Source organism: Egretta garzetta, unplaced genomic scaffold (assembly GCF_000687185.1).
Source record: "Egretta garzetta isolate BGI_Z169 unplaced genomic scaffold, ASM68718v1 scaffold136, whole genome shotgun sequence".
Taxonomy (NCBI): Eukaryota; Metazoa; Chordata; class Aves; order Pelecaniformes; family Ardeidae; genus Egretta; species Egretta garzetta.
The window spans coordinates 2,225,198-2,252,438 of NW_009260066.1; the positions used below are offsets into that span (position 1 = coordinate 2,225,198).

At 43.1% G+C, this 27,241-nt stretch overlaps 1 protein-coding gene across 1 annotated transcript; it reads left to right on the top strand.

The window, feature by feature from the left end:
• Nucleotides 1-12,961: 12,961 nt before the first annotated feature.
• Nucleotides 12,962-20,944, top strand: ATP6AP1L (ATPase H+ transporting accessory protein 1 like). The gene is made up of 4 exons (XM_035896641.1): nt 12,962-13,083; nt 18,262-18,312; nt 19,012-19,255; nt 20,473-20,944. The coding sequence occupies exons 1-4, from the start codon at nt 12,977-12,979 to the stop codon at nt 20,773-20,775; spliced, it is 705 nt and encodes a 234-aa protein (XP_035752534.1). The 5' UTR covers nt 12,962-12,976; the 3' UTR covers nt 20,776-20,944.
• Nucleotides 20,945-27,241: the final 6,297 nt, after the last annotated feature.

The window sequence follows — 27,241 nt, forward strand, 5'->3', positions numbered from 1 at the left end:
ATTCTATGATTCTATGATTCTCATGCTGAAAAATTTCCCTCTCATGTCCAGTCAGAATCTCCCCAAAAGCAACTTGTGTCCATCCCCCCTTGTCCTCTCCATGTGACTCCTTGTGAACAGGGAGTCTCCATCTTCCTTGTAGCTACCCCTTAGGTACTGGTACGTGGTGATGAGATCCCTCCTGAGCCTCCTTTTCTCTAGGCTGAACAAACCCAGTTCTCTCAGCGTGCCCTCATGTGGCAGGCTTCCCAGGCCTTTGATCATCCTGGTGGCCTTTTTCTGGACCCCCTCCAGCCTGTCCACATCTTTTCTATAGTGGGGACCAGAACTGTACACAGTATCCAGGTGTACACAGTATTCCAGGCGCTACATCCAAGCCGGTGTGGTGGAGATGAAGGCTGAAAGGCTGCGGGCAAACTAGTTGTCCAGAGAGAGGATTTTGTTGGAGCTGAGACAAGCTTTTTCTCTGTATTAACACCAATTTTCTGCCCGTGCTTCTGTTGCATTGTCAGTGCATTGTGAATATACCTGAATGAGAGGAACAATGCATGTCTCAAAGAAAAAAAAATAGTAATGATATATGAAGTGCTGTTACCTCGTACAGTGGCTGATACCCCATACTTGGGTTGAGGTGCATTGCTTTCGAAAGCTGCTCAGTTCATGGTGACCTGATATGTCATCTGAAGGTAACTAAACTGTGTTGACAGCAGATTGTGCCTTTGTCTGCCTGAGGAGGTGCTAGCCAAAGAGATAAATTATCCATGTTTGAAATGATGTCTGCAGTCTCATTCATCGTGTGGAAACTCAATGTGTGTATGATCCTTGCAGCATCAGGCAGAACAGCTGTCATCTCGGGGTCTCCGTCAACGTTTGTGTGATCATCCTGTTTGACAGGGGGCTTGCTGGACTGTGGTGACATGTTAGGGGACGTGTGGGATGCCAGCAGTATCGACTGTCTGACCTATTGGTCTCTGACTGTTCTCTTCACAAACCTCACAAAACTGTGAACCGTTATGCTGAATATAATTTTCAGCTGCTTGCTTAACTATTTTGTCTGCGAAGTAGATCCAAAAAAAGAGCAGTGGTTGAAGTACAGTGAGATCTACTGCTGCGCCTCCTCCCTGGCAGTGGCAATCATGTCTGAACTGCCATGATACTAAGTAAAAAATAGCTAAGTGGTAGCTGGTTTATCATCAAAGGATGAGTTTTGCATGAAGAGTAATCATGAGCAAAAACTTACTGCCAGAGGGGGAAAAAAAGACGATAAACAGCAGTTTAATCCTTATTTGGAATATTGGCCGCTTTGAGCCCGCCATAGTCCATCTTACAGGTTGGAAACAAAACTATTGCTTTTTAAGAGCTTGTCTGATCATGCCCTTGTCAGGACTGCTACTACGTGCAAGGCTCCATTCACGTTTTCTTTTTTAAACTCAGTAATTCAGAGATGGTGGCTTTGTCATCATTCTTCACCAGAATGAAGTAAATGCTTAGGATGACTTCTTTGCTTTCAGTTTTAGATACCATGTGACTCTGCTTATGCTTGAACCTCATAAAATAGCAACATTTTACAAGGACTGTATCAAATGTTTAATGTTATTGTTATTGTATTAGCAAGTGCCAAGAGATAAGGAAAGACTTTAATTCATGCTCTTTGCTTCTACCGTTATTTCAGATGATGACTGCTGGGTGAATTGCTATCGGCACCCATAGCATTACTGTATAAGTGAGGGAGCCAGTATCTTTTCACTGTTTTGTACTTGTTTAACCTATGTTAGCAGTTTGGTGTTACATGTTTTCTTGGATGCCTGCAAAACTCCCTTTGTTTCTGAGCAAGTCGACATGTACTCTTTGACTACGTGAAACGGTGGCCTAGGAAGGCAGGCTCCCTCTAGAAATGGATATCACCATGGAAACACACAGGCTGAAAGTACGATTAAAGATGCATTCTGTTGTCATGGAATGGACTACAGGACATTGTCTTGGAGGATTCAGCCAGTACTGACTTCAGCTGTGGCCTGCCACGTGTTGTTTGTGATACTTTTTGTGCCCCCAAAGGACACATTATTTGTTCATTTGTGCCATACTGGTTTGTATTTCAGCATTTTTGTTTCTTAGCTTTTGCTGCCATGCTGATGAATAACACTTAGAAGCAGCATGTGAATGAAATCTCAAGGCACCATCAGAAAGCCTCGCTGCACCTTTTTTCCCCCACTTACGTAGGAGGGACGGGACTATGGGTCAGGAGTACCGAAACGTTTAACAGGCCAGTGGCATTAGTGCCTTCATGTTTTTTTAGCAAGGGGTGTGGCACTTCTGCCTGCTTCCAGGCCGCTTAAAATTTTCAGCTCAGCTGTGTCTCTGTACTGGTGTATTTGTTCCAAGTTTAGCGTCATACATTGCTGGTGCTTCACAGAAAATTTAGAGATTATTTTCGACTGGTCCTTGTTTATCACTACGCTTCCTTATCTCATTTTGCAAGCTGGGATTCTCACATAAGTATCTGGATTCCTCCTTAAACTGGATAGAAGCAGTACTACTGAGGACAAGCTGTTGAGTTTTAAGATTAGTGAATACTCTCTGTATCCCTTGAAAGAGAAATGAATTAAGACGGTAAATCCTTTGTAATAGTTACGATGCTAAAACCCCTATCTTATATCTGGAATGCAGTAGACAGGCGCTCTTAATCAGTGAAGTAGGGCTTACTGTGTGATCACATCAGCAGGTAGCTGATCTGCCAAGCAAGAAAGCAGTGGGCGTCTGGGGGGTGTTTTGTGTGTAGATAGATAGGTGTATACACATAGCTGTTAGCAGGAGCAGGTTGTGACTGATACTGAAGCGGAGAAGGGCGACTAAATGTCACCACACGTCAGCTAAACGCTGGTCCGAGCTTCCTTTCAAGAGTGAGCTGCCCACCGTGAAGGCGGGTACCAAGAACCCATTCCTGCCTGGGCCCCAGAGCTCCCTCCAGGCTGGTCACCGATCCACGGCTGTCTTCGTGCAGGTGGCCAGAACACTGTCACCCCTGGTCCACCGGGAAGTGTCCTGACTTCAGCTTCCCCTGTCCTGTGGCGACACTTTGAATGCAAGCTGCAGTCAGTGAGCAATGTGTGGAGAACGCAGGGTTTGAGGAGCCAGCTCAGGTGGCTTGCCCTCTTCTTTCCCATCACGAGCACAACCGATGTATATTTTGAGAAGGATGGTGAGGACAGAGGGTCTGTGGAAGCACTACCCATGCCTGCGACGCGTGTCTCTTTTTGAGAACACCCATCCCAGAGCCAACCTGCTGAATTCACAGTGAGGTACGTGCACCTTGGTGTCTCAGTCTGACAGTCCAGGAACAGGGACACTGTAATTCTGTGGGCATTTAACAACTGTGGTCTGGCTTAGGAGTAATGTAAGTGTAAAAACAATTGAGCCAGAAAGCTGGGCATGCACAAACTGAACTATGCTGAAGAAAGGAAACGACTTCCAAATATTTGGCTTCTAAGCTTGCTATATCTGCTTTCATACCAGTAAAATGGGGATAATACTGTTACTCTGAAGGTATTATAAGACTTGAAAATACATGTTACTCTTTCTCTGGTTATCATACAGAAGGAGAAATTTCAGAGCAGTTTGGAAACTGCACCTTCACCTTTCTTTAAGGTTAGGGGTGAGTACAGGTAAGATTGATTTTAGAGCCTGGAGAGACCGTCTGATTTTATTTCTTTTCTTTTTTTTTCTTAGCAAACAGCTCATAGCCTGGTACAGTTTCCCCAGAATGTGTAATCTTTAATTCACAAGGAAGCTGGAACGTGCCAGCGGCAGGTGTCTGCTGTCAGGATAAATCTCAGCACACGACGAATTTCCCCCATGGGTACAGATGCAGTGATGGAGTGGCGAATCCTGGCCCCGATTGGCTGGGCCTGCTGCCCGTCACGCTGCCAGGCAGGGCGCGGGCAGCCGGCTGCCCTCTGGACCAGAGGAGCAGATGTGCTGGGTGTGGAGGGACCCCCTCTCTTCTCAATGGAAAGGATCGCTGCCGTCAGGTTCCTACTGCTTTTATGGTATGTGGGATTCACGGCGCCGGCGGAGCAAACGGTTGCGACGACGGATGGCAGGTCAGTAACTGAGTGTGTATCCACAAACTCTGATGGTCGAGTTGCGTGCGCGTTTTAAATGTTGTGATTTGGTCATTTGTGCTGTGCGGAAACAGATTCAGTTGCCGTTTAGAATGTCAGGATGTGATTTTAATTTTCAGGTTTGAAAACACCTAGGGCTAATACAGAAATGAATTATTTCGAAGTCTAGACTGCATTAAAATGTAACTTTAAAACCATTTCATAAACAATACTAGGAAAGGTTTTAAAATGAGTGTTTTCTGGGCTTCTGTCATATATTCCATTGCATTTTAATGACTGTCATGCTGGCTTGCCCCGGTCTGTGTAAAACGAAGTTATAAATAGATAACAGTAAGGGTGTGAAAACTACTCCAAGAAACATAGGTGCTGAAATATTCTACTGCTGTAGAATGAATATTTGAAGCATTAATTTGGTATTGCAAAAAGGTATTAAACCTATGAAACTACTAGATTTATCATTGTTTATAGTGCTATATTATTCTCTAATGAAATAGAAATAGGAAGCCCCAATCATAGCAGGGGAAACAGAGGACTTCCTAGAGGCAAGCATTACAAAAGTGAAAACAGCCTAAACTGTATTAGTTGAATCATGCCCCAAAGTCACTAATAACACACAGATCAAATATGCTGATGAGGATCACAGCTGGAAGTAAAATCTGTGCATTTAAGGCAAGAAGGACATGTGGTGATTTGCTTAAGCTTGTATTAAGAGATCTGCTAGTGAGTTACCAATGAATACTACAATATGTTTTCATTTAAATGGCTTACTTGCTGTTCTGCTCTGCTAGTTTTCAGATTTGTTAGTGTCTTCTTAGCATAACTGCGCTTCTCTGCAATCAGATCAAAATCAGAGAGAGAGCAAGCAGTGGAGCATTACATGAACTTTATTCTAATAAATATTAAAAAATGAAGTTGCGATCTTGATGCCAGTGAATTGAATGGGGATTTTTTCTTTGCATTCAGTGGAGGTGTGATTGTGCCTGTGCAGTTTTAATCTGCTAGAAGTTCCAGGAGCTCAGTTTCTTTTTTTTATATTAAAAATGAAAGCTTGAGTATCTTGTCGTTCTGAACCAGCTCTTATCTGACATCCATTAAAGTGCAGCTCAAACCCCAGTACTCAGTACATTGTAAAGTAATTCTGTAAATCTGTCTTCCTGTGTCAAATCACACGTCAGGCTAACACGATGTGACACAGCATACTTAAAATTTAAAAACTGTAAAAGTCATGGGCTTTGTAGATATTTCTTAATGATAGAACTTAAATAGATACATTTAAAGCTTAATAATATTTTTTGTTAAGATGTTTTGTGGAAGGAACTAGCTTTTTCCCTGAATCTGAGCTCCCAGGTTTCTACTTTTAATAACTTCACTGAAACTAGTGACCAGTGTCCCTAGGACTACAACCAGTTCATTGCTATCAGGCGCTCAGCAAGTGTTCATCACCTTCCATCATAACTTTGTTTTTCAGGAGTTTGAAGGTTCACATGTTATTTTCCAATTAAATGCTTCATAAATCAATTGAAACTAGTTCAGCAGCCAGTGAGGTAGTCTGCAGATGGACAGCATTAGTACTAGAGTGATAATTCTGGGGTAATCTAAATACTGCAGTAGAGTGCATTTTGCCATCTGATGCAGTTTGTCAGAGCAGCAATATGAAGAGGTAAAGACAGCATGAATATGGCTTCCTTTAACCTCGTGGCATGAAAACCGTCTATGGCCTCCGCACTTGGTCGCTGTTGAGTGCTGGGCTCATTCGCGCGGCTCGTCTGAGTGGACAAAAGACTGCTCACATGGAAGTCTTCAAGGGCTGGAGCCTATACAAACTTTTTCAGACAAACCAGCTAGACTTGGTTATCTTATGTAGATGGATAATGTCATCTGATAAGAGGGAATTTACACTTCTTTATACTTATAATCTTATTTAATTGGGTTTTACATAGTGATTAGGCATCCCACTGCTTTGTATTAGGGCTAATCCAATTTCATGTGGGTTCCTGACATACTTGGTATGGTGAATTCAACATACAACATACGTGTCTGGGTGTATCTGGGCTAGTTATTTACAAATTGGTAGGGAAAAATAGTAGTCATCAAGACATAGACCATGTGTGCAACTGAATTCAAAGCTTTAGGGCAGAGTGGCTGAAAAAAAGATAAATTGAAGGTCTACCCTGTAATTCAGTGTGCTAAAAATGATTTGCTCTCACTGATTTCAGGTCTAGCCAGTTCCCTGACGATTTTGCAGGCAGTAGAGAAGGTGGCTGTAAGTCCTAGCTAGCTTCCTGTCTCTCTTAAGGGGTACTTAATGTTTTAATACAGAAAAGGGAATACATAATTTTAATGTGTCTTTATTTTCCCATTTCATCTTACAATGCTTTTGTTGTATGACACATGCTCCAGCTGAGGGCAAAAGGACCTTGGCTGCCAGAGATCACCTGTGAATTCCCCAGCTTGCCTTTTGATTGGAAAGGCTGCTGATTTGACAGCGGGATGGCTATTGAAGGCCACCCATTCCTGTCACAGATCATGCACCCCTGTGAGAACTCAGGGTTACGAGCATCGAAGGCGGCTGACAGACCCGGTAACATCAACATCAACCTGTGCTCGCGATCCTTCCCTTACGCCGCTGAGCAGACCGGCTGTGCCATGGCCATCTGGCTTTAGTAAGGCAAAGGAAAGACCGCAAGCCTTGCTGCCATGGGTTTTCCTCGCCTCTCTCTAACGGGGCTGCAGGCATTGTGCAGGAGGGACGGAGGCCGCCAGCACCGCTAACGGAGTGACAAACAGCAGTACCTAGGTGGAGTTACTTCACCTGCATGCCTCCGCCTGCCTCCCAGGTGTGCCCGCCCCGTGGCTGATCGTGTTTGTCACACTGTGGTACTCAGTGGTGGTTCCTGGGTCACTCTCCACCGTATTCCTCATGAAAGCATGAATATTTCATTAGCCACGCAGATTCATCTATATTTGAGTATCTTCATGCCGGGAACAGAAACTTGACATTTCTTCTGGATCAGTGTGGCTGCGCGTTGCTGCAGTTGTACGCATGAGGTGCAGGAGCCAGACTGCATTGTCACCAGCTGGCGGGCTGCGTGGAGGCCGGTTATAACCGTTCTGCTCAGGATGTGACCCCACAGGGGTGTTCGCAATGAGTGTGCCACATATTTTCATTGTATGCTTTCCTCAAGGCTTAGTGTTGCCTATCAATTAACATTCCTCAGTGATTTAATTGGCGTGACCGTGATATTAGCCTTACCGCAGACGGGAAGCTAAGTAATGATTTATTTATTTTTAATTTATAATTTTTTAATTTAATAAATTTTTAATTAATAATTTACAATCATGAAAACAAAAATAACCCTTCCTCTTCCCAGAACAATATAAAAACAAGTCCAGGGAGGGAATGAAATCAATTACACAATTTTACACCAGTCTCTTCTCATCCCAGTGTTTTAGTCTGCACACTACAACATGGTGATTTCCACACTGGAGTGGAAAAAAAAGCTATGAGCTTTTGTTTATGTATATAGGGAGGAGCTAAAAGTATAACGAAGTGTAACTAAATATATATAGGTACAAATAAATATAACTAAATTTAGTAAAACTAATTTCCTTTTGGTCTACCTCATTTTTGTAGCTATTATCATGAAAAAATGCCCCAGAATTGCCTTTTCCAGCCTGAAGGCACTATCTGTCATAAAGGAAGACTAGAAAAGAAAAATAAGGCTGCATCAAGTCACAAAAACCATGCCCCGAATCGTTAAACAGCCTCTGAGAGAGTTCTACCTGAGCAAGAAAATAAAATTCAGTCTGCTTTAGCCACGTCTTTTGTTAGCTATCTGTCAAAATGAGAATTATTTCCACCCATCTCTGAAGTCTGCTTGCTACTGGGATGAGACCTTCAGGCGGCTTAGAGACCTCAGCTCAGCACTGTGGGGGAGAGTGGGACCCACTCTGAAAGCGCACAGCCTCCTTGAAGGATTTAACCACTCCAGCTGAGGAGAGAGTTGGTCTCTATGTGATTAAAACTGCCAGGCTGATTTTACCTGGTGTTACCTACACTGAACTTTTTTGAACGCAAGATCTTTTTAAGGTTCTTTCAGCTCAGATTACAGTCACTGCCATGGTGCTGCAGAGCCTAGCTGTCTTTTTGTGCTGTGTTATGTTTCCTCTGGAGACTGTCTTCTGCTTTATTGCCCTGGTTGCTGAAGGGACCGAGCAGCTTTCCCAATGGTCTGGAGCAAAGCTGTTCATCAGACCTGGTGTTTGGCAGTAAAATGACAAGCTGGGATACAGACTGCTTCACTTTTGTCTGTTATGCCTTCTGGGTTTGAGGAGTTTGCAAGGGGGCACAGGAGATCTATTTGCGGCAGCAGAGAGCATGCCTGCAAAAGGACAGTCCGCTGGAGAGATGCTGATCAAGAAGAAAGAGCCTGCTGTCTTCCTGAACCTCGAATGTGAACAAGACATTGTGTGTGAAACCTGGGCTTTGCTGAAGCTGGTAACATTGCCATGGGTTTCAGGCAAGCCAGGTTCAGTGTGATCAAACTCCCTGACTGCTGGAGCCGCGTGGGCACGGCAGCAAGCCAGGAGCCTCTAAGCCATTCCACATTTCTCCTTTGTGGCCATTTTGTTGTTCGGACACATATTTATCTGCCATTAAGAATGCCGTGATGGAAATTAGGCTGGGATCACTCCTGCAGGACATGTTAGTGGGTAACACAGTTCCCTCTACCCAGGGGTTCCATCGGGGAGTGGGTTCACCCAGCTGCTCAGGGACTCCCCAGCGTGGCCAAGACTTGACCCTGCAATTCACATATCTTATGGTACAACTTACACATAAATACGGAAAACTGCTTTTATTCCTGGTCCTTCTGTGCTGGTGTTTGCGGATATCTTTTCAAGTATTTTGCTTTTGTGGTGGGTTGGAAGGCCAGTAAGAAACAAGGCAAGAAGATGGAAATGTATTTCCATGTGAAGGGGCTATGAGGCAGCTCTGGCGCCACCACGGCTTTCAGCCTGGAAGGCACCGTGCAGGCAGAAGTCGGGCAGGGTGTACCTGGTCTGTGTGGGGTGATACTCAGCTGCGAGTGCGGGAGGGCTGCTGTGTTCACCTGCTGGGCAACGCTGACAGCAAACGTGAGGCGCAGACACGTGCCATCAGATCAATAGATCAATCCACTGTAGTGGGCTGCAGGTCCCAAGGCGGCTGCCGTGGTGTGGAAGAGGCAGGAAGGTGACACAATGAGTGGAGTCTGGTCCTCAGGAAAAGCCTGGTGTCTTGGACTCTGTTTGGTTGTACAGGTCTTTGGGTGATGTACGCGCATCTACTGGGCTTGATTCTCTGGTTTAGGAAAGCAGATCACACTTGCACCAGCTGAAGGCTTACCCCTAAATTATACCAAAGAAGAAAACCAAAAGCTAAAAATTTCACGAGCCTGGTAGTTGTTATACGAGATGTGCTTCACTTGCTCCCTACCTTGCAGCTGACTTCCGTGGGATTTGGGATTACCTGGAGCCTTTCAGGAGCTGTCTTTAGGTTGGCTGTACATCTGGGATTAAGGCATACTAGCCCAGTGCATTTGCTCTATCTTAGAGGAACTCAGCATGTTGCTTCCAATCCTCACTGGGGGCTGTGATCCTGGGTGCAGCACTATCCTTATGTTCCCCAGCTTGTGGGCTGGAACTGGGTCAGTCTCTAACCCAGAACTTGTCCCATGGAAAGGGACAAGAGAGGTAATGAAGCCTTTAGTCAATGTGGTAAGGATGTGGGAATGCCCGGCAGGGCTGATCCACCTGGGGATCTCTGAAAATGAGGTGTTTTTATCCTGGATACATTGGCTTTGGGATTAATTTGCCCTGTTCCTGTGACATTAACCAGCCAAAGATCTGAGTTGTGTTTTGAATGTTTTATTGAATGAAGCAGGAACAGGAGCTCTTTCCAGTAAACTTGCTGCAGACTTTAAATCCAGATGCTGTACAGTAAATATTTTTCTCTTCCCTTCTAGTTCACGTGTGTTTTCAGATCAAGATTTTTTTCCAAAAAATGGTAAGGCTTTTTTTTTTTTTTTTTTTTGTCCGTGGGCTGAGTGGCTGGATACTGGATGTTAGCGTGGCTGTAAAAGATCTTCATTCCCAGATGTTGCTTCTGTTGGCTTTAGTGACTCTTCTGTCAAATGTGTTGTTAAAGCATATGCCTCTTCAGAACATACCCTTTAAAGGATTTGCCTGTTAAAATAATCATTTACTGACTGACGCTGAGATACAGTGAGAATGTGGAAGAAAGAAGTATTCACTTTTTTTTTTAACCAAATGAAAACAGAGTTAAATGTTTGATGGATGGAGCTGTGAGAGTGTCCATGAAATGATCTGTCACCTATGAAACTTCAGTCTCCTGGCAAGCAGTCAGGCCATCAGGTTATTTGTCACAGCTTCCCATCTCCAGCCAGTTCAGGGAAAGAAATTCCCACCCATAGTTACACGCTTTTGCTCTGCAATTCAACACACGCCATTGACAACAAAGTTTGCTGTATGAAGAAAGAAGAAGCTTTTGTTAAGTGTGTTTGGGCTGAATAAATACATGTATAGGCTGAATCCTGTCATTTTGGGGCACTGGAGTTCTTCCCAGTAAGGGTGGCAAGATGTTCAATGGAAAGAAGAGAAACCTTGTTGTATGAGTAAGGTAAGATAAACTAGAAAATGGATGTATTGAAGGCAGTATTTGCACCAAGCCCAATATTTCCCAAAACAATGTCAGGTATTCTGAAATACATATTTTGTGCAGAGATAACTATATATGCATGCCTGCACATTTTGTGCAGGCATAAGAATGTGCAAAGTTATGCTTTTATAAATGATTGAACGTTTTTTTTGTGGGCTAATAACACACTTTCTTCTGCAGGTCCACGTTATGACGGTGGTGTGAAGCCAAAATTTAATGTAAATCAAGTAGCAATTACACAGGTAACGTTTGAAGGAACCGGATGTGTGAAGTTTTTTCATAGCACATTGAGATATTTTAATTTGTATTATTGAATTAAATAATATATTGTTTACAAGAAATAGCCAACAAAACTGTCTAAATCATTGAGATGTGGTACTGATTCACCACATGCTGTACAGGATACCGTCTGCTTTTCTGAGAAGTGAGCTAAGACTTCAGTTGCCATCACTGGTGCTGACCAGCAGTGGGTTTGGGCACAGGGTCTTGCTGAAAGAACCAAATCCTATCATCCATATTCTGTCCAATGCCAATTGACTGGTGCAGCCAGTATTTTGCTTATATCACTTGGTACTAAAAGAACAGCTGAGGCAAAACTGCTGATTGTTTAAATTTAATAGGGAGTTTTTCCTGAGTCCAGCCTGTAGGTCTTATCAAAAACTGAGCATAAAAGGCTTCCTTATCAAAACCCCTGCAAATGATGCAATCTAATTTAAATAATCTGTTGATTAAATCTCTCTCATCTGTACTTCTGAGAAGACAGCCTTATCATTTATACAAATGACAGTCACAGTCAATTTTTCTTGCTAGCTGTTGCATCACATTTTCTGACCATGATCTTACCTTGCTTTCAGTTTATTGCTGTGCGTACATACTAATTTTAATCCTAAATCAGTCTTGTGCCATATGTAAGGTCAAGCATCAAAAGGGGTCTTTCAGGGTCTGAGCTGGGAGATGTGATTCGCTAATCTGAACAGAAAAAAAAAATCTCTCTTTAAGCCAAGACAAAGCTTTGGGGCTTAACCACATCCCTTCTGGAGCCTGGTAAGATGCTGTTTATGGCTGGGACACAGAATACCTCTCTTGTTTGTACATGATTTGAACTTGCTTAATCATATGCCATGCAAAACAGCCATGCAGACATTGTATGTATTACCATATTCAGATAGGACATATGTGGATGGAAAAGAGTTGGTGTCTGGAAATTTTAGGTTGAAATATGAAATGACAGTTAAATTTTGAAGTCCTTTCTGAGCCCTGACTCACTGTCTCAAATTATATTGCCTGACACCCAAATTGTCCTCCTTTTGCTAAGAAATTTGGCTTAGAAGGGATAGCATTTTTCTAACATCTACAGATGACACAGAAGGTGCAGTCCCCAGGTTTTAGTCTTACAAATGACTGATTTTGTAAAGGCGGGGATCCATACTTGAGCCATCCTCTTCTGCAAGAGTCATTTTCCTGATTTTAAAGCCATCATGAGCCAAACTGTCTGCAGGTAGATGTGGACTTGGACATTCCTTTGGAAGTAGATGTAGACTTGGATGTTTTCTTGGACAGCTGCCTAGTGTGCTTTCAGTGTGGTAGGATGTATCATTGGCCCAGGCTGAATCCTCTTTAGTGTGTTGAAGTAATTCTTAAACATGTCTTAGAGAGTATTCTGAGCACCTTGTGATCCTAGCTTTGTTTCAATTTTTTTTATGTTGAGCACAGTGAGATGGGAGCATGCTACGAATGTGGTTTGCCCTGGTGATACGACCCTAGTAGAATAAATATAACTTACATTGGCTTTCTGGCCAGTTGTGCTGGAGCTAGAGGTCTGTATGGTGCCATTCCTGTGGTGGGAAGGGTCTAGCCAGAGATTTGTCTGCTTTCTCAGTTCAGTACTGCTGTGGCTGAGAACTGGGTCCACAGGTGCTCTCTAAGTGCTGGCCTCGTTTATTCTGGTAGGATGGAGGGTAACTCCTTAAATACTCATCTTCTGATACTCATCTTGTATGTGGTCAATCAGGTTGTCAGCTACAACATGAGCAGGAAAGGACAGTGGGAAAGAGCATCCTGGAGGCCGTTCACCCATAGCCCTCTCAACGTCACGGTTAATGGCATCCCCTGCATTCTCTTCTGGGCCAAGAGGATCATGATTAAGTTTGAAAACCACACACAGCTGGATTTGACGGAGAAGACATTTGGTGTCCATGCAACAGTGGATGTTGGAGATTCAAACTGCAGTGAAGACAATGCAATGTAAGGTGGCATTCTACTCTGCCGATGGAACTAGTACCAGATAACAAGTCTAGTAAATACATACTGAAGGAAACAGACCTTGTATTATGTGGTGTAAAGTCCCAGGGGAAAGCTTCTTCCTATAATGTCCTGACGTTGCGGGCAGGGAGGCAGCATGGGTTATGTACTTTCAGACCAATCTTTCGTGGGGCACGTAGATGTACATAGTTGTCTTCATCTCTTGCAGTGGTGTAGTCAACCCTTGTGGCCAGTTAGTTTTGCTGCTAGTGCCTGTGAGGCTGAAGCCATAGATCTCTTTAATATCCAGCTGTTTTACATACCTGCTTGGGAGATTGAATAGGGGATCCTGTGCTGAATATGGGGGCTTAGGGGCTGCCTGTGTGTGACTGCTTATACCTTCATAGGATTTGTGTCAGCAGTAATGTAAACCATTGGTACAAGATGCAGATGTGTATTTAGAAACACAGTTAGGTAGCTCCAGGTTCTAGGATGTGATCCGTGAGCTGCTGAAGCTGAAGGGTGAATTCACTACGGAGCTGAAGAGTCTCCGAAAAACTGAGCTCTGCATCCTAGTCTGTCATTAATTTCTTCAGCATGAACAGCACAGTGCTTTGCTCCTGCTAAACCTGAGAGAGAGCTATATATTAACCTAACTGGATCCCAAATCCTCCAATCCCATGGCCATACTAGAAAGGTGTGTAGGTTTTTTGATTTCCTTTGTAGTGTACCTGACCGTTTCTCTCCTTCCATGTAGTGGGCTGGCTGGCTTCATGTCTAATACCAGGTCGTTGATTCCACTCTGGTAGGCAACAGTCTAAAAATTAGGAGGTGGATACCTAACTGGGCACGTGCTGTACATGAGCATTGAGTCTTCCCCATAAATGGAGTTTAAATCTATAATGACACACAAGAATAAAAATAACATGACCAATGCCAGCAGTTTCATTTAGCTCCTATGCAACATTTCACCTGTACATCTAAGGACATTTCCACAGAAAGTAAGTGTTCTTTCTTTCTGATTATATGTGAAGGCTAACCAAAGGCTAACCAAAGGTGCACAGAAATTTTAGTGAGGTTGCAAGAAAACTAAAAGCATAGTTGAAAAAGAAGCCAGGTTTTCTGCCCGTGGTATCAGAGTATTCAACCAGGCAGTCTGAGTTTTAAGTCATCATAATGTGAACTAATCCAGCACTATGTTTTGAAAGGCAGAGGTAGAGAATGGAATAATATGATTTTAAAAATAAAAAAGAATAACTTAACAAACATTCCTTCTTCCGTTCTGGTGTGCAGTTCAGAGATAATCTTAGTCTTATTAGTAACGGTTGTTACCTAGTAGAAAATATACTCATAGAATCATAGAATCGCTTTGGTTGGAAAAGACCTTTAAGATCATCGAGTCCAACCGTTAACCTAACCCTGCCATCCCACCACTAAACCATATCCCTAAGCACCTCATCTATCCTTCTTTTAAATACCTCCAAGGATGGGGACTCTACCACCTCCCTGGGCAGCCCATTCCAGAGCCTGACAACCCTTTCAGTGAAGAAGTTTTTCCTAATATCTAACCTAAACCTGCCCTGGTGCAGCTTCAAACCATTCCCCCTCGTCCTATCATCTGTTACCAGGGAGAAGAGGCCGACCCCCTCCTCACTACAGCCTCCTTTCAGGTAGCTGTAGAGGGCAATCAGGTCTCCCCTCAGCCTCCTCTTCTCCAGACTAAACAACCCCAGTTCCCTCAGCCGTTCCTCGTATGACTTGTGCTCCAGACCCCTCACCAGCTTGGTTGCTCTCCTCTGGACATGTTCCAGCAATGCAACATCCTTCTTGTAGTGAGGGGCCCAAAACTGAACACAGTATTCGAGGTGCGGCCTCACCAGCACCGAGTACAGGGGCACGATGACTTCCCTTGTCCTGCTGGTCACACTATTCCTGATACAGGCCAGGATGCCATTGGCCTTCTTGGCCACCTGGGCACACTCTCGGCCCATCGATCCAGCCTGTCCAGGTCTCTCTGCAGAGCCCTCCTCCCCTCAAGCAGATCAACACTACCACCCAGTTTGGTGTCGTCTGCAAATTTGCTGAGGGCACACTCAATCCCCTCATCCAGGTCATTGATAAAGATATTAAACAAGACTGGCCCCAGAACTGAGCCCTGGGGGACACCGCTTGTGACCGGCCGCCAACTGGACTTAGTTCCATTCACCACGACTCTCTGGGCTCGGCCACCCAGCCAGTTTTTAACCCAGCGAAGAGTATATCCATCTAGGCCATGAGCCGCCAGCTTCTCCAGCGGAAGTAAGGATTTCAAACCATGAAGTATAGTTTTATAGTTGTTCATGAGACTTGATAGTTGTTCATAAGGCAGAAAGACAGTGCAGTGATGGACTGCAAACTCCTACTGGAGCTGCTGTTTAGAGACTGTTGGAGTTGAGCAGGCTACTCGGTCTACCTATCTGTCACAGGTACCTCTGCAGTCTGGTTACAGTAGTGCATGCTTCATTCTGTAAATACAGAGTTCTAAGAAATTAGGACTTGTCCTGGCTCTGGCTGGGAGGCAGATGATTCTCTTGTGTTTTGGTTTTGTGGCTAAAACAGTGTTGATAACAAACCAGTGCTTTGGCTCTTGCTGAGCAGTGCTTGCACAGTATCCAGGCTTTCTCTGTTTGCCACTCTGCCCCCCACCAGTGAGTAGGTTGAGGTTGGCAAGAGGCTGGGAGTGGACAGTGCCTGGACAGCTGACCCAAGTTGGCCAGAGTTATATTCACTGCCATATGGCGTCATGCTCAGCAGTAAAAACTGGGGGAGAGGAAGAAGTGGGTATGAGTTGTGCCTTCCGGGGTGGCAGTTGCTCAGAGATTCACCGGGCATGGGTCAGCTCATGGGGGGTGGTCAGTGACTGCCCTTGCAAAACTTCAGTGTTTTTTTCCCCTCCTCTTTTTTAGTTCTCTCTCTTTTGCTCTTCCTGTTCTTTCCCCTGTGCTGCTGTGGGGTGGGGGTTGAGTAAGCCATCGTGTGGGTCTTAGCTGCTGGCTGGGGTCAACCCACGACAGGGCTGTATATTCTGCTTGATGCATTAGCTTGGAAGATATTTTGGAATTTATAGAACACATTATTCATTAAAAAAGCTGCAGGAAGAGTCAGGAAGCAGAACAACTCTACAGCAGACGCTTGACATGCCTTTTGTCAGTGTTTCACCATATCTGAGGTTTGATCTCAAAATCTGTGGGGCCAGAGCCATCTCATCTGCCACATCATTTGATCTTCCTCTTTGTTTCTCCCATAGTTTTCTGAGTAGCCTCAAACTAGGGACATAACTGTTAAAGGCAAGCAGGACCTTGATGTTTAGTTTGAAGCTGAGGCAGGCATTTTTTTGCTGAGGTCAGGAGTCATACTATGACTACTTTCCTCCTCTTTTCTGTGCAGAGAGAGAGGAGAATGCTACCCCTTCCCAATGTTTTTCCTTTCTTGCATCTTCTGTACATTTTTTATTTGGGATGCACTGAGTAATACTGGTCCCACTGACTCCTGCCATTTGAAAGTGCTCCAGAATCCTAACCAAGAAAACCCTGTCCTACTCTGAGCTCTTGTTAGGAGGGATTTGTTGGGAAATTTAACAGGTTGCACGAACAGATCTGTGGCATCTCTGCTAGCTCCATGTATTAAGTCATTAGAAACTGTATGTTTCAAATATCCATTCATCCATTGCTGCTGACAACTTTTAAGTACTGATTGAGGTCCCTGTGTAGAAATCATGCTCTACAGATAGGAAAATGGATTATCTGGGCTCGTGAGTCAGGATTAGACTCAGTTTAATTGCCAAATTCAAGTCTTGGGTTAGATTTTCAGTAAACCTGCAACTGACTGCAGCAGAGATGAAAGGGAAAAACTGGTTTGAATGTTGCTCTGTAATCTCAGGTTTAAGAACTGACCTAAATTATGCCAGTTAGATGGCTGAGTGCTCACACGATGCATTGCCCAGTTTTTCTCACCCCAGAAAAGTCCCTTGAACTTGAAAAGTCCCTTCTCCAGCCTTCTTTGTTAAGACAATACTCTGTTATGGCTTTAGGTCAGCTTTGAAGCTGCTTTATGCTGTCTGCTCAATGCAAAGTAGCTGGAGCCAGGAAGAAATATTTGGCACTGAGCATACATGTATTTGCTATACAAATATAATAATCCAACCTGTGGGGTTTTTTTACGCAGTAACTTCTAGATCAGGCTACCGAGCTTAATGCTGCATTTGCCTGTGTCTAATCCTCAACTGTCTATGATTTCCCTTTTTAATAGAGTTAGGGGTAATCTAGATTCAGTGTCCTGGCTTATTGGACCAACGTTAGTCAAGGTACAAGAAGTATAGCTCTTGTATGAAATCATAGGGCTAGCTGTTTTTTTTTTTTTTATTCATCTTTAGGTTCAGAAGTCTTTCAGACGCTGCATGATTTCACTCTGTTTTGGCTCTAGCTTAGTCTGAAAACGTTATGTCAACAGCGAGAATCTGTTATGCAGGATTTAAGAGGCAAAATATTATTGTTAAGCCAAAAAAATGTATACCACTTAATCATGCAGTGCTATAATGCATAAATTCCAGAGATGGTAGAAGGATGGTAGAGCATGCATTAGTTTACAATTAAGCTGCTAGGGCCTTTCACTTTAGTAAACTTCAGATGCCCATGCGCACCACAGATAAGCTATGTAGAGCTACCTCACAGTCAGTGTATTTATATTGCTCTCATGATGCACAGGTGTGAAATTCGAACTCAAGTGTCATTTGCTTTAGTTATGCTCTAGTTTCTAAAAAGATGAGAATCCTGTGGCTGTTTACACTTCCTAATGGCATACAGAGGTGATTCATGACTGAGATACCATGGCTTGAGGAGGAGAACACAGACCAAATGAACCTAATTGTCAACCAATGTTGGAAGCAGTGGGATTGGATTGCATTAAAGTTGAGCATGCAATTCTGTTCTTTCTGCATAGTCTAGGCCTCCCTCATATTAACAGCTCAACTACTGGATTTCACTGGAGGAAGATTTAATCCTTTCAGTTTTTTTTCCCACTGACTTCAAAGGTATACTGAGCAAAAGGCTTCATGTACTACTATGCTTAATCTTTTTGCTGCTTTTTTCTCTTAAGATTTCTGAAGTCTTTATCTAGCTTGACATTACTTGCTTTTTGACCTAGGCTTTCTCTGAAGTTTGGTGACATTGGCAATCTAAAGGGTCTTGTTATTAGGTAAGTTTATATGATAAATAAAATACTAGATAATCACATATTAATACCTATTGTTACACAGTCCTTGTGCAATTTGTTTTAGGAGAATTTGTGTAAGCAAAAATAATGTGATAGAACTGTTGATTGTATAATGAAGACGTTGCCATTTAATAGGTCTGCCATGTGCCTCCCTTGTTTTATTAAGGCATTTCTTCTTCTGTGTTGACTTTTCTGTTAATAAGAAAAGTTCAGGTCATCTATTTTGTATAGAATATCTGAGATTTTTGCTAAACCTTGCTAATTAGCAACATTTTTGTCTGGGACTTTTGCCACAAGAACTGATAGTGTGGGCTGCTCAGGCATCCAACTGTGACCTACTTTACATTTGCTTCTTGACGACCAAAGAAAACAACACTTCTTGATAAATGGTTTCCTGTATCTTGGATAGAAGTGCAATACCAGTGTTGCATATAGAGTTTTCTCAGTCATTTCCTTTCACTGTTTGGGAGAGCAGTAAACTCTTTCAGCTGCAGCAATGAAGAAACTCAAATAATTTTCCAGACTCAATAGAAGGAGCTAGAGCTCACAGTGATACAAATGGATGAAACTCTGGTAATACCAGCATGTCTTCTAAGATTGTTCATCATGTGAATTTAATAGTTCCATCTCTTATTTAGACTTGCTTTCTTATTCATCTTTTTTCCCCTACAATATTTTCAGGTTCTTATTAACAACCAGCTATTACCAGCTATCTGTTCAGAACTGGTTCAGTTTACACAGACTGCAACTTCTTTACAACCACTCCATACAAGCGACCTTTAATGCGACTGGAATATGTGCACCGGCAAGTTACTCCTACCACTGTGAACGTGTGAGCAGCTTGCAGAGATATGATGCACTTCTCACACCCAGCTCTGCAAATGATCTTTCAAAGCTTTGGGAAGTCACTTTTATTGATTTCCAGGTAACGTCATGGAATTAAGCCAAATGGATCCTGTAGGTAGACCGACGGGAAATTTTGCACTTCACTGCCAAGAAAGTGTAATGACCTTCCATGTACAGCTTACGGGATCTCCATGGAACTTGAAATAGAAATGAAGACTTAGATAATTATACTTATCTTCCTGTCAAAGGAAATGAAAGGCTGTCTAGATTTTCTGTAGTCTTTTGCTTGGGTTTCCTTTTAGTGTGGGGAGTGAATTTAACTTTCAGTGTTAGATCTCTCTGAGCTGGGTTCTGAAACTCAGCATCAATAACAGCATCGGTCACCACGTGTGGGATCCATCTCACTTAACTTTTGATGCCTAGTAATTTTAACCTTGTGCCCTGATTATAGTCACCCCAGCCTGCCTCTAAAGCCAGTGGATAATTCCTCTGACTCATCTTAAGTCCTTATTTTTGGATGAGATTAATCATCTTCTGAAAGTGCCTATTTTTCTGTGTTGGGCAGTAAGAGAACCTAAGATAACAGGGCTAGTTTGTCTTGCTTGTAGATAGTTAAGTTATAGGGCAAAATAGCTGAAAAAGGGAATTTAGGGAGAAAGCTGATCCCCCTTTTCTCACCATGTGATAAATGCCCATGGACTGATTTAGTGGATCAGACAGTCAATTCCCTGAATGCCAATGTGGTAAACTTCATGTCGGAACTGAAGCCACAAGCAAAACGTACTGATATTGGCCATAGTTGAATGCAAGTTCACGGAATTTAGATGATTTACTGCCATATATCACACACTTGGATCTAGTGAGAAAAATCTAATATTAAGATAGGCAATTGAGAATATTTCTTTGTTTGTCATGTTGAAGTTTATGCAGTCTGAAGCAGAGAGTCTGGAAATTCTCAAAAAATTATGCTGGAAATGCACCGTTAACTTGAAAGGTACCATGCTTACAATTAAATATTACTGGGCTCTTAAAAGCGATCATGGAAGATTTTGTTTAAAACACAACTGCAAATCCTTTGGGCAGCAGAGTGAAGGGGATTAGAATAACTGGTGGTTTCTAGAAGGCTGACCTGGATAAACTCTGAACATTAACTCCAGCTAGTACTGAGATACAATTTTGCAATAGGCGAATATTAAATTAAAAATTCTTACTGGCATCAGGAGAAAATTCACAAAGTTATTTGTAATCAAGATGCAAGTTCTTTATTTAATATGAGCTCTTTTGTTCTCTTTGTAGATTCAAGGTTTTAATGTTCGAGAAGGACATTTTGCCTATGCAAAAGACTGTGCATCCTTTTTCTCCCCAGCAATACTGATGGGATTGGTTATGTCGCTGATTCTGCTGCTGGTTCTTGTCTACGCTCTTCATATGTTGATCCACCTGAAATCTCTTGACAGGCACTATGACTTCAAAGCTTCTCCTGCCTATTTTGCGCAGATGAAAGACAGTGACATGGGAGATGAGAAAGAGCCACTGAGAAGCAGTGGAAATGAGGCCTGTGAACTTAAAAACCAACAGTTCTGTAAAATCTATATTTAGCAGTGTGCATCTGTCTCAGTGAAATGAGTGGTATTTTCTTCTGCTGGCACTGTCATGTGTAGTTTGTGCAGATTTTTCACCAGTTGATGAAAGGAAAAGTAGGTAACAGACTGCTTAGCCAGTTACTGTCTGTTATTTATTGATAACCACCTCAAAGATGCCTTGGGAAACAAGACAAGAGGAAAAAAAAATCCATTGTAAGAGATTTCATGTCATGGGAATTTATTCCTGTAGTACAAAATGAAAATGCGTATCTTTTAATCCAGTTTACCAAGTCTTGAAGAGAGAATCAGTAATGGAGACTTTGAAATTAAATAAAGACACAGAAAAATGCAAAACAAAGAAAATATCTTTGCTTATTCTTTCAGAAGGCAAGATTTTTACTGGTTTTGTATTTGCTTCATCTACCTTGCTGTGTGCCCTGACAAAATAGCATCCATTCCTTTCCCAGTACATGTTTTCCTTTTATTTTCCCAGTTACATCCCCTCCTCTTTGTCCTCATAAACTCCTTTTTCTCCTTCGGAGTCTTCAGAGCTGTATAAGCTGTGTATTATCCACTACAGTGATGAAATAGTGATGGCTCCGGTACAGCAGCATCTTGATATTTTTCTCTGTCTAAGCTGGAGGCTTACTGTAAGGATCTAGTGGGAGAACCGTGGACATCTGGTCAAAGGCTTACCCTTAACTTCCCGGCTCAACTCCATGCCAAAAGACGGATTATGAGCATTATACCCTCTAATTCTAGGTTAATTTCTTTTCTATCAAATCCTATCGGAATTGAAAATATATATATAAACAAAGTGGTGTAAGCTCCCTAGCAGTGAAAAGGATACTGGGGTATAATTTTCACTCCTGCACATTTAAGATACTGTCTTCCCATTCATCCTTTCTTCTGTTAAGGATCAAAGTTTGCGAACTCCAAATTAGCCTGTAATTTGGCCCCGACTTCTAGCAAGGAAGAGCACAGTAATGTACTAACTGTAGTACTTTTAGGTCACATGTAATACAAAATCCAGCATGTTAGAAAATCTTCAGCAAAACCAGATTTAGTAAACAAGTGCCTTTTTTATTTTAGATAATAGATCTAATTAGTTGTTTGTTGTCTTTGTAAACTATACTGCAGTGGGCTTTAAATACCTTGAGAGATGTCCAAAGGTTTCCTGTTTATTAGCACAGATGACACACAGACTAGATATGGAGTCCAAAGCAGTTAGTTGATTTAGGAAGGCACTTCAGAGTCAAAAAAAAACCCCCATAAACAAAACCATTTTTGAGGCATAACCAGGCATAAAAGATAAGCTTCTGGGGACTGGGCAAGGTTGCCTGTGGCCAGTTACTGCCAGACTTTATCTGTTTCATAAAGGAAGCAACCAAAAACGTGCATGTCTGGGAACCTGAATGAGGGTAAAATGAGAAGGTGCAAATAAAACCCACAGTATTCTATATGGAGCATCAGAACAGTCACCGGCTTGGCCCCCTCAGCTTACAGACAGTGGTGACAGGTGTATAGGCTGATGGCAGTGTTAGAAGGGACTCAGGATGCCAGTGCTAAATAGGTGGTGTTCCTCAGAGTCTGGAGAGCAGTGCCTGGGGTTTTCTTGCCTGTCAGGCAATCAAAACCTGACTCTAATCAGTGATAGCCTGACTGTCAAAATTACCATCATTGGCTGATGTAAAATACCCATTCTGCAGAGCTGTGCATGGTGGCTTTGGGCATGGCAGCTCTCCCTAAACCTCATGTTCTCTGAGGCATGTTCCTCATGCATCCTAGTTCCTCCCGCAGAGCTCATTTAACCTTCTGGTTAGCATCCGATGATGCTGTCAGTAGAGTCCTTACCTATCATTTTCTTGCGTGTTTTAAATAGTCAATATTAGCACCATTGCTGTAAGAGGTTCTTACAAGACTGATAAATTGGGAATAAGGGAACTTCCCTCCAACCATGCCCCTCACTCCTCATGTCCTCCTAAATCTCCTTCCCCAGCTATTTTCCAACCCACCCACGTTCCCTTTGCCTTATCTTGGTTTTGAGGGTGAGGTGGTATCTGCTGGCTATATAAGCCATATGTTTGTAAAGAGTTAATGATGCTTTAGTGGAAGAAGCACCAGAAGAAAGAATCATTGTCATTGCAGTTTTGGTCTCCTTGTGCCACATATAAAAAGAAGCACCCATGGTTGAAAAAGACAAAATGTGGATTTTTGCATTCCAGGTAGGCTGTGTTTTCTGTGAGCCAAACAATCCTTACCAAGCACACATTTTGGAACAACATAGGCATTCCATTGCTCTGGTCCTGAAACAAGAAAATTCAAGTTAAAGTTATTTGCTTGCTACAAAAATAAGCTACATTGGCACTAACAGACTCATTAATAAAATATAAGTGTTTTTACATGGTCCGCATTCTACATAATTTCGTTGCTGCATGAGAACACAGCAGCCTTTTCAACATACCTATGCTATTCAAACAAAAGCCTTAAGGCATCTTTTCAAAGCTGATTCACTCTTTCAAACTCAGGGCCCCATCCACTCTCACTCAAAGTCCCATTTCCTTTAACTGAAACCGGGTAACTTTCACTAACCACGCAGCCTTGACTGTGCAATGTTAACACAGAATTGAACGCATACCTTTGTTTCTCACACATTTCAGCTGCTGTAGTCAAAATTTTATATAGTTGCCCCTCACCCCAATATTAGGCAACTCCACATCTGTGGAAAACTAGGTTTTCAGGCAGTACATTAAGTACTGTTGTTCGAACTGAAGTGGTGGACTGTTGGCATAGTATCAGCTACAAATGCACAAGGAATAATCAAAGCCAAGGTCACTGTGAAGACAGGGAGAAAAACCACAAGTCCACCAGCTGCTAAGTATCAGCTGAATTCCAGCAAGCCAGGAAGAAATTGATTTATTTCTTGCCTTCAAGTTTTTAAAAAGGTTGCATTTCCCTCCCCTCCTTTAAACATCGATTATTGCTGTAGCAGGACTGGTATTTCTGGCAGATTTTTTTTTTTTTTAAATTAAGGACTTTCAAAAAAATTGGATGCAACCTTCAGTTTCAGAAGCTGTCCCCAGGAGCACAGAAGGAAGGCCTGTTTGGGAAAAAGGTGGCCTAGTACAAAGGGAAAAATGGCCACTTCAATCCTGAAAAGCTTTATGTAACCATGAGTAACAAAGAACCATACCCTTAGCCGCTGTTGCTTCTTACTTGTATGCACAGAAGATAGAGTCAGTGGAAGAACAATTCCTGCGGGAGGATCTCTACTCAGCATCATCCTAAGAAGATCTTCCAAATACCCGACACCAGGGCTTTGGACTCACATTCAGGTTACCATCACCGGTAGCCTGTGTTATATCTTCTGCTAGTGACAGGACAAGGGGTAATGGTTTTAAACTGAAGCAGGGTAGGTTTAGACTGGATCTAAGGAAGAAATTCTTTACAATGAGGGTGGTGAAACACTGGAACAGGTTGCCCAGAGAGGTGGTGGAGGCCCCATCCCTGCAAAATCCAAGGCCGGGTTGGACGGGGCTCTGAGCAACCTGGACTGATTAAAGATGTCCCTGCTCACTGCAGGGGGCTTGGACTAGATGGCCTCTAAAGGTCCCTTCTAATCCAAAACATTCTATGATTCTATGACTCAGGTAGTAGCAAATCAGTCTTCAGTTCTCTCCATGACTTCCATAGCTCAGATTACCCTCCGATGTTTGCATTTTTCAGGATGGGTCTGTTCTTCACCATTACTTGAATGCCTCTTCAGGTTTTCTCCATTTCCAGTAAGCCTTGTGACATAGCATTTAACTGATGTATGATTGATCTTAAACCTGCCTCAGTGGTCCCTAGCTCACCCCTTAATTTGTTTGCTGTAACATTACAGGCCATATCTGATATTACTGAACAAAGATCCAAAACCACCTGCAGAGCTGTGTAAACCCTGTTAACAGCCAGTCATGTAATATGAATCATATTCTTTGCAAGAAACTTTTCATTAGAATACAGAATTTGCCCCAGCTGAAGGAGCACATCAAGAGCTGTGACTTGCATGTGGCCACGCTGGTTGGGATGCCACGCTGTGCGGTCTTCTAAGCTTGGTTGGCTTGCAGTAATAGGGTCAGGAGAAGTGGACACAGACTGAACAGCCAGATTGGGATTCATCATCCAGTCAGCAGGCGCACCGTCCGAGAGGACTCTCTGTTCCTGCCCACGACCAGTGCTGCTCTCTGTCCATCTGTCTGTGCAGGTAAAGCCTCATCGTGGAGTGGTTCTAAGATTAACACAAAGCATTTTGTTAAGGAAGAATCTGCATCGCCTAAAGGAGAGTGAACAAAGTAACCTGCCTAAGGGGTCCTGAACTTTACAGTAGCAGTATATGCTGCAAATAATTCCAATAAATGCAATCTTCTGTGTGCAAGTGTTTCCACAGGTAATATTGATGTATTTGCAGCTGCTGCTAAACAGGAAAGCAGCAGTAGAGAGGCAGGAGAACAGCTGTGCCAGTAATCAGATTTTCCAGAAAGATGACTGTCAACACAGGTTCAGGCTCTGCTGAAATCTCTATTTTTCATGACAATTGGTTCTTGGTCTCCATGGGAACTTACAACAAAAGCTAAGAAATAATGTTCCTGTGGTAGAGTTTTAGATACAGGCTTAACCTCAGAGGAACACTCTTAATATCAAGCCATTCATGAGATATGAAATTGCAAGAAAGTGCTAAACCTTGTATATACATTTTCAGACTTTTATTCCTTCAAGTTCATAGTTTATCATTTATCAGAAAATGTAATTTGTTTCTTCTGAGTCACTGGTGTAAATTTGCTAGTGACTCATGTTATTTTTGAAGGCTAACAAAGAGATTCAATGCCTGCAAATTTTTGGAACAGCCTTCCTGAACATTTTGCATCTGCCTAATTCTGAATGCTTTTTCTGGATAAGTTTTATAATTTCAGTACATCATCATGCCCTATGCTAGCTACCTAAAGATTTTAACTGGTTATTACAAGTAATTTTTTAGCCTGTTTGTAGGTAAGTACTGTTGTTGGGAACATGAAGGAATATTGATTTAGGATGGAAAATCACGGTGATTTCTGCATACCGCTCTTTTCTGTGTTCATTTACCTGCTCTATAACCCTCTCTGCTTGCACATGACAGAGCTTTCTTCATCTTAATACCATGACTGGATGAGTCATTTTCTGAACTTATTTATCAGTGTTCATAAACAAAATCCATTATTCCATTTATTTCATTAAATCCTGCAGTATGAAACAGAGACAGATTTTTCCAGCTTGCGCTTGGAGAGCACCCTTGGAGCTATAAGCCCCGTCACTTCTCTGGGCTAGGAGAAAGAGAGACAATCTTGCCGTGAGCAAGCACCATCCACCCGCCCAAGGCATCCCCAGCAGCACTCTGCTCGGGGGTCTCTGGTGCCTCCGGCTCCACTCTCCATCTCTGACGGCTGAGCTGATGGGCAACCAAACCACCTCTGGTGGCTGCTGAGGCAAACTCCTGCACTTCCAGCACTTAGACAGTCTTTTGCAAAAGTAAGTTTTCTAAATAAAGGACTTTCTTCCAGTCCATCCTATTGATATTTTGCATGTACAGAGCATTTTATTGACACCAGCTACCCTTCACCTTCCTCTCTCTAGGAAGGGCAGTCTCCTGACTTCAGCTTGGAGGTTAAGTGGATTGATCGCAGCCGCAGAAACAGCAGCAACACATCTTCTTCAGCCCCATGCCACCTCTCAGGCTATGGAGTTGCTCCTCAGATGTCCAGGAGCCAAGAGAGTTCCCCAGAGGTTTAACTGCAAGTGTCTGAAGAGGCCATCGGTGTCAGCTGGATGCTTTCCCTCTCTTCCACATCCCTGCTGGTACCATCACGTCATCACTCATCCTCCCGAGGAAGTCAGGTTTTCTTCCATTCCTACATGTCTGCAGTGGAAGGCATTTATTATCTGTCTTCTCTGGCAGAAAAAAATGAGCAAGATTTTCAGGTCTGGACATGATTTCTCATTGTTTTCTTCCAACTAAAGCTGGTCTTCCCAGTGAAAAGGGCACAGAAAAGGGCCTGCAGTGGAAACCACCCAGCTCCACCTTAGCAGGAGAAGCACCACCACAAATGCTTTTATCTAAAAAGCGTCTTCAGGCGCACGACCATTCAGAGACATTCTATGCCCAACAGATGAGGCAGGGGCAGCTTTCTCTGTCTGACATGCAAGCTGCACAACGCGGCTGGATTTTCGTCGGGCACTGAAGGGATGCCCTGGGTGTCTGCAGTGTGGTTTGGAGGCGACCCTGGTTCCCAGGAAGTAGTGTGGTGTGATGGGCCATGAGAGGAGTGGCGGGGACCTGTGGTGGGGACCTGGGATGGGATGAGGGACTCCGGGGAGCATCAGCAAGTGTGTTAGCTGTTTCTCCTGCTTCGCAAGTGCTTGCCCCTCGGTTTTGCAGGGCAGGGCAGGATGTCTGCTTGCTCTGAACA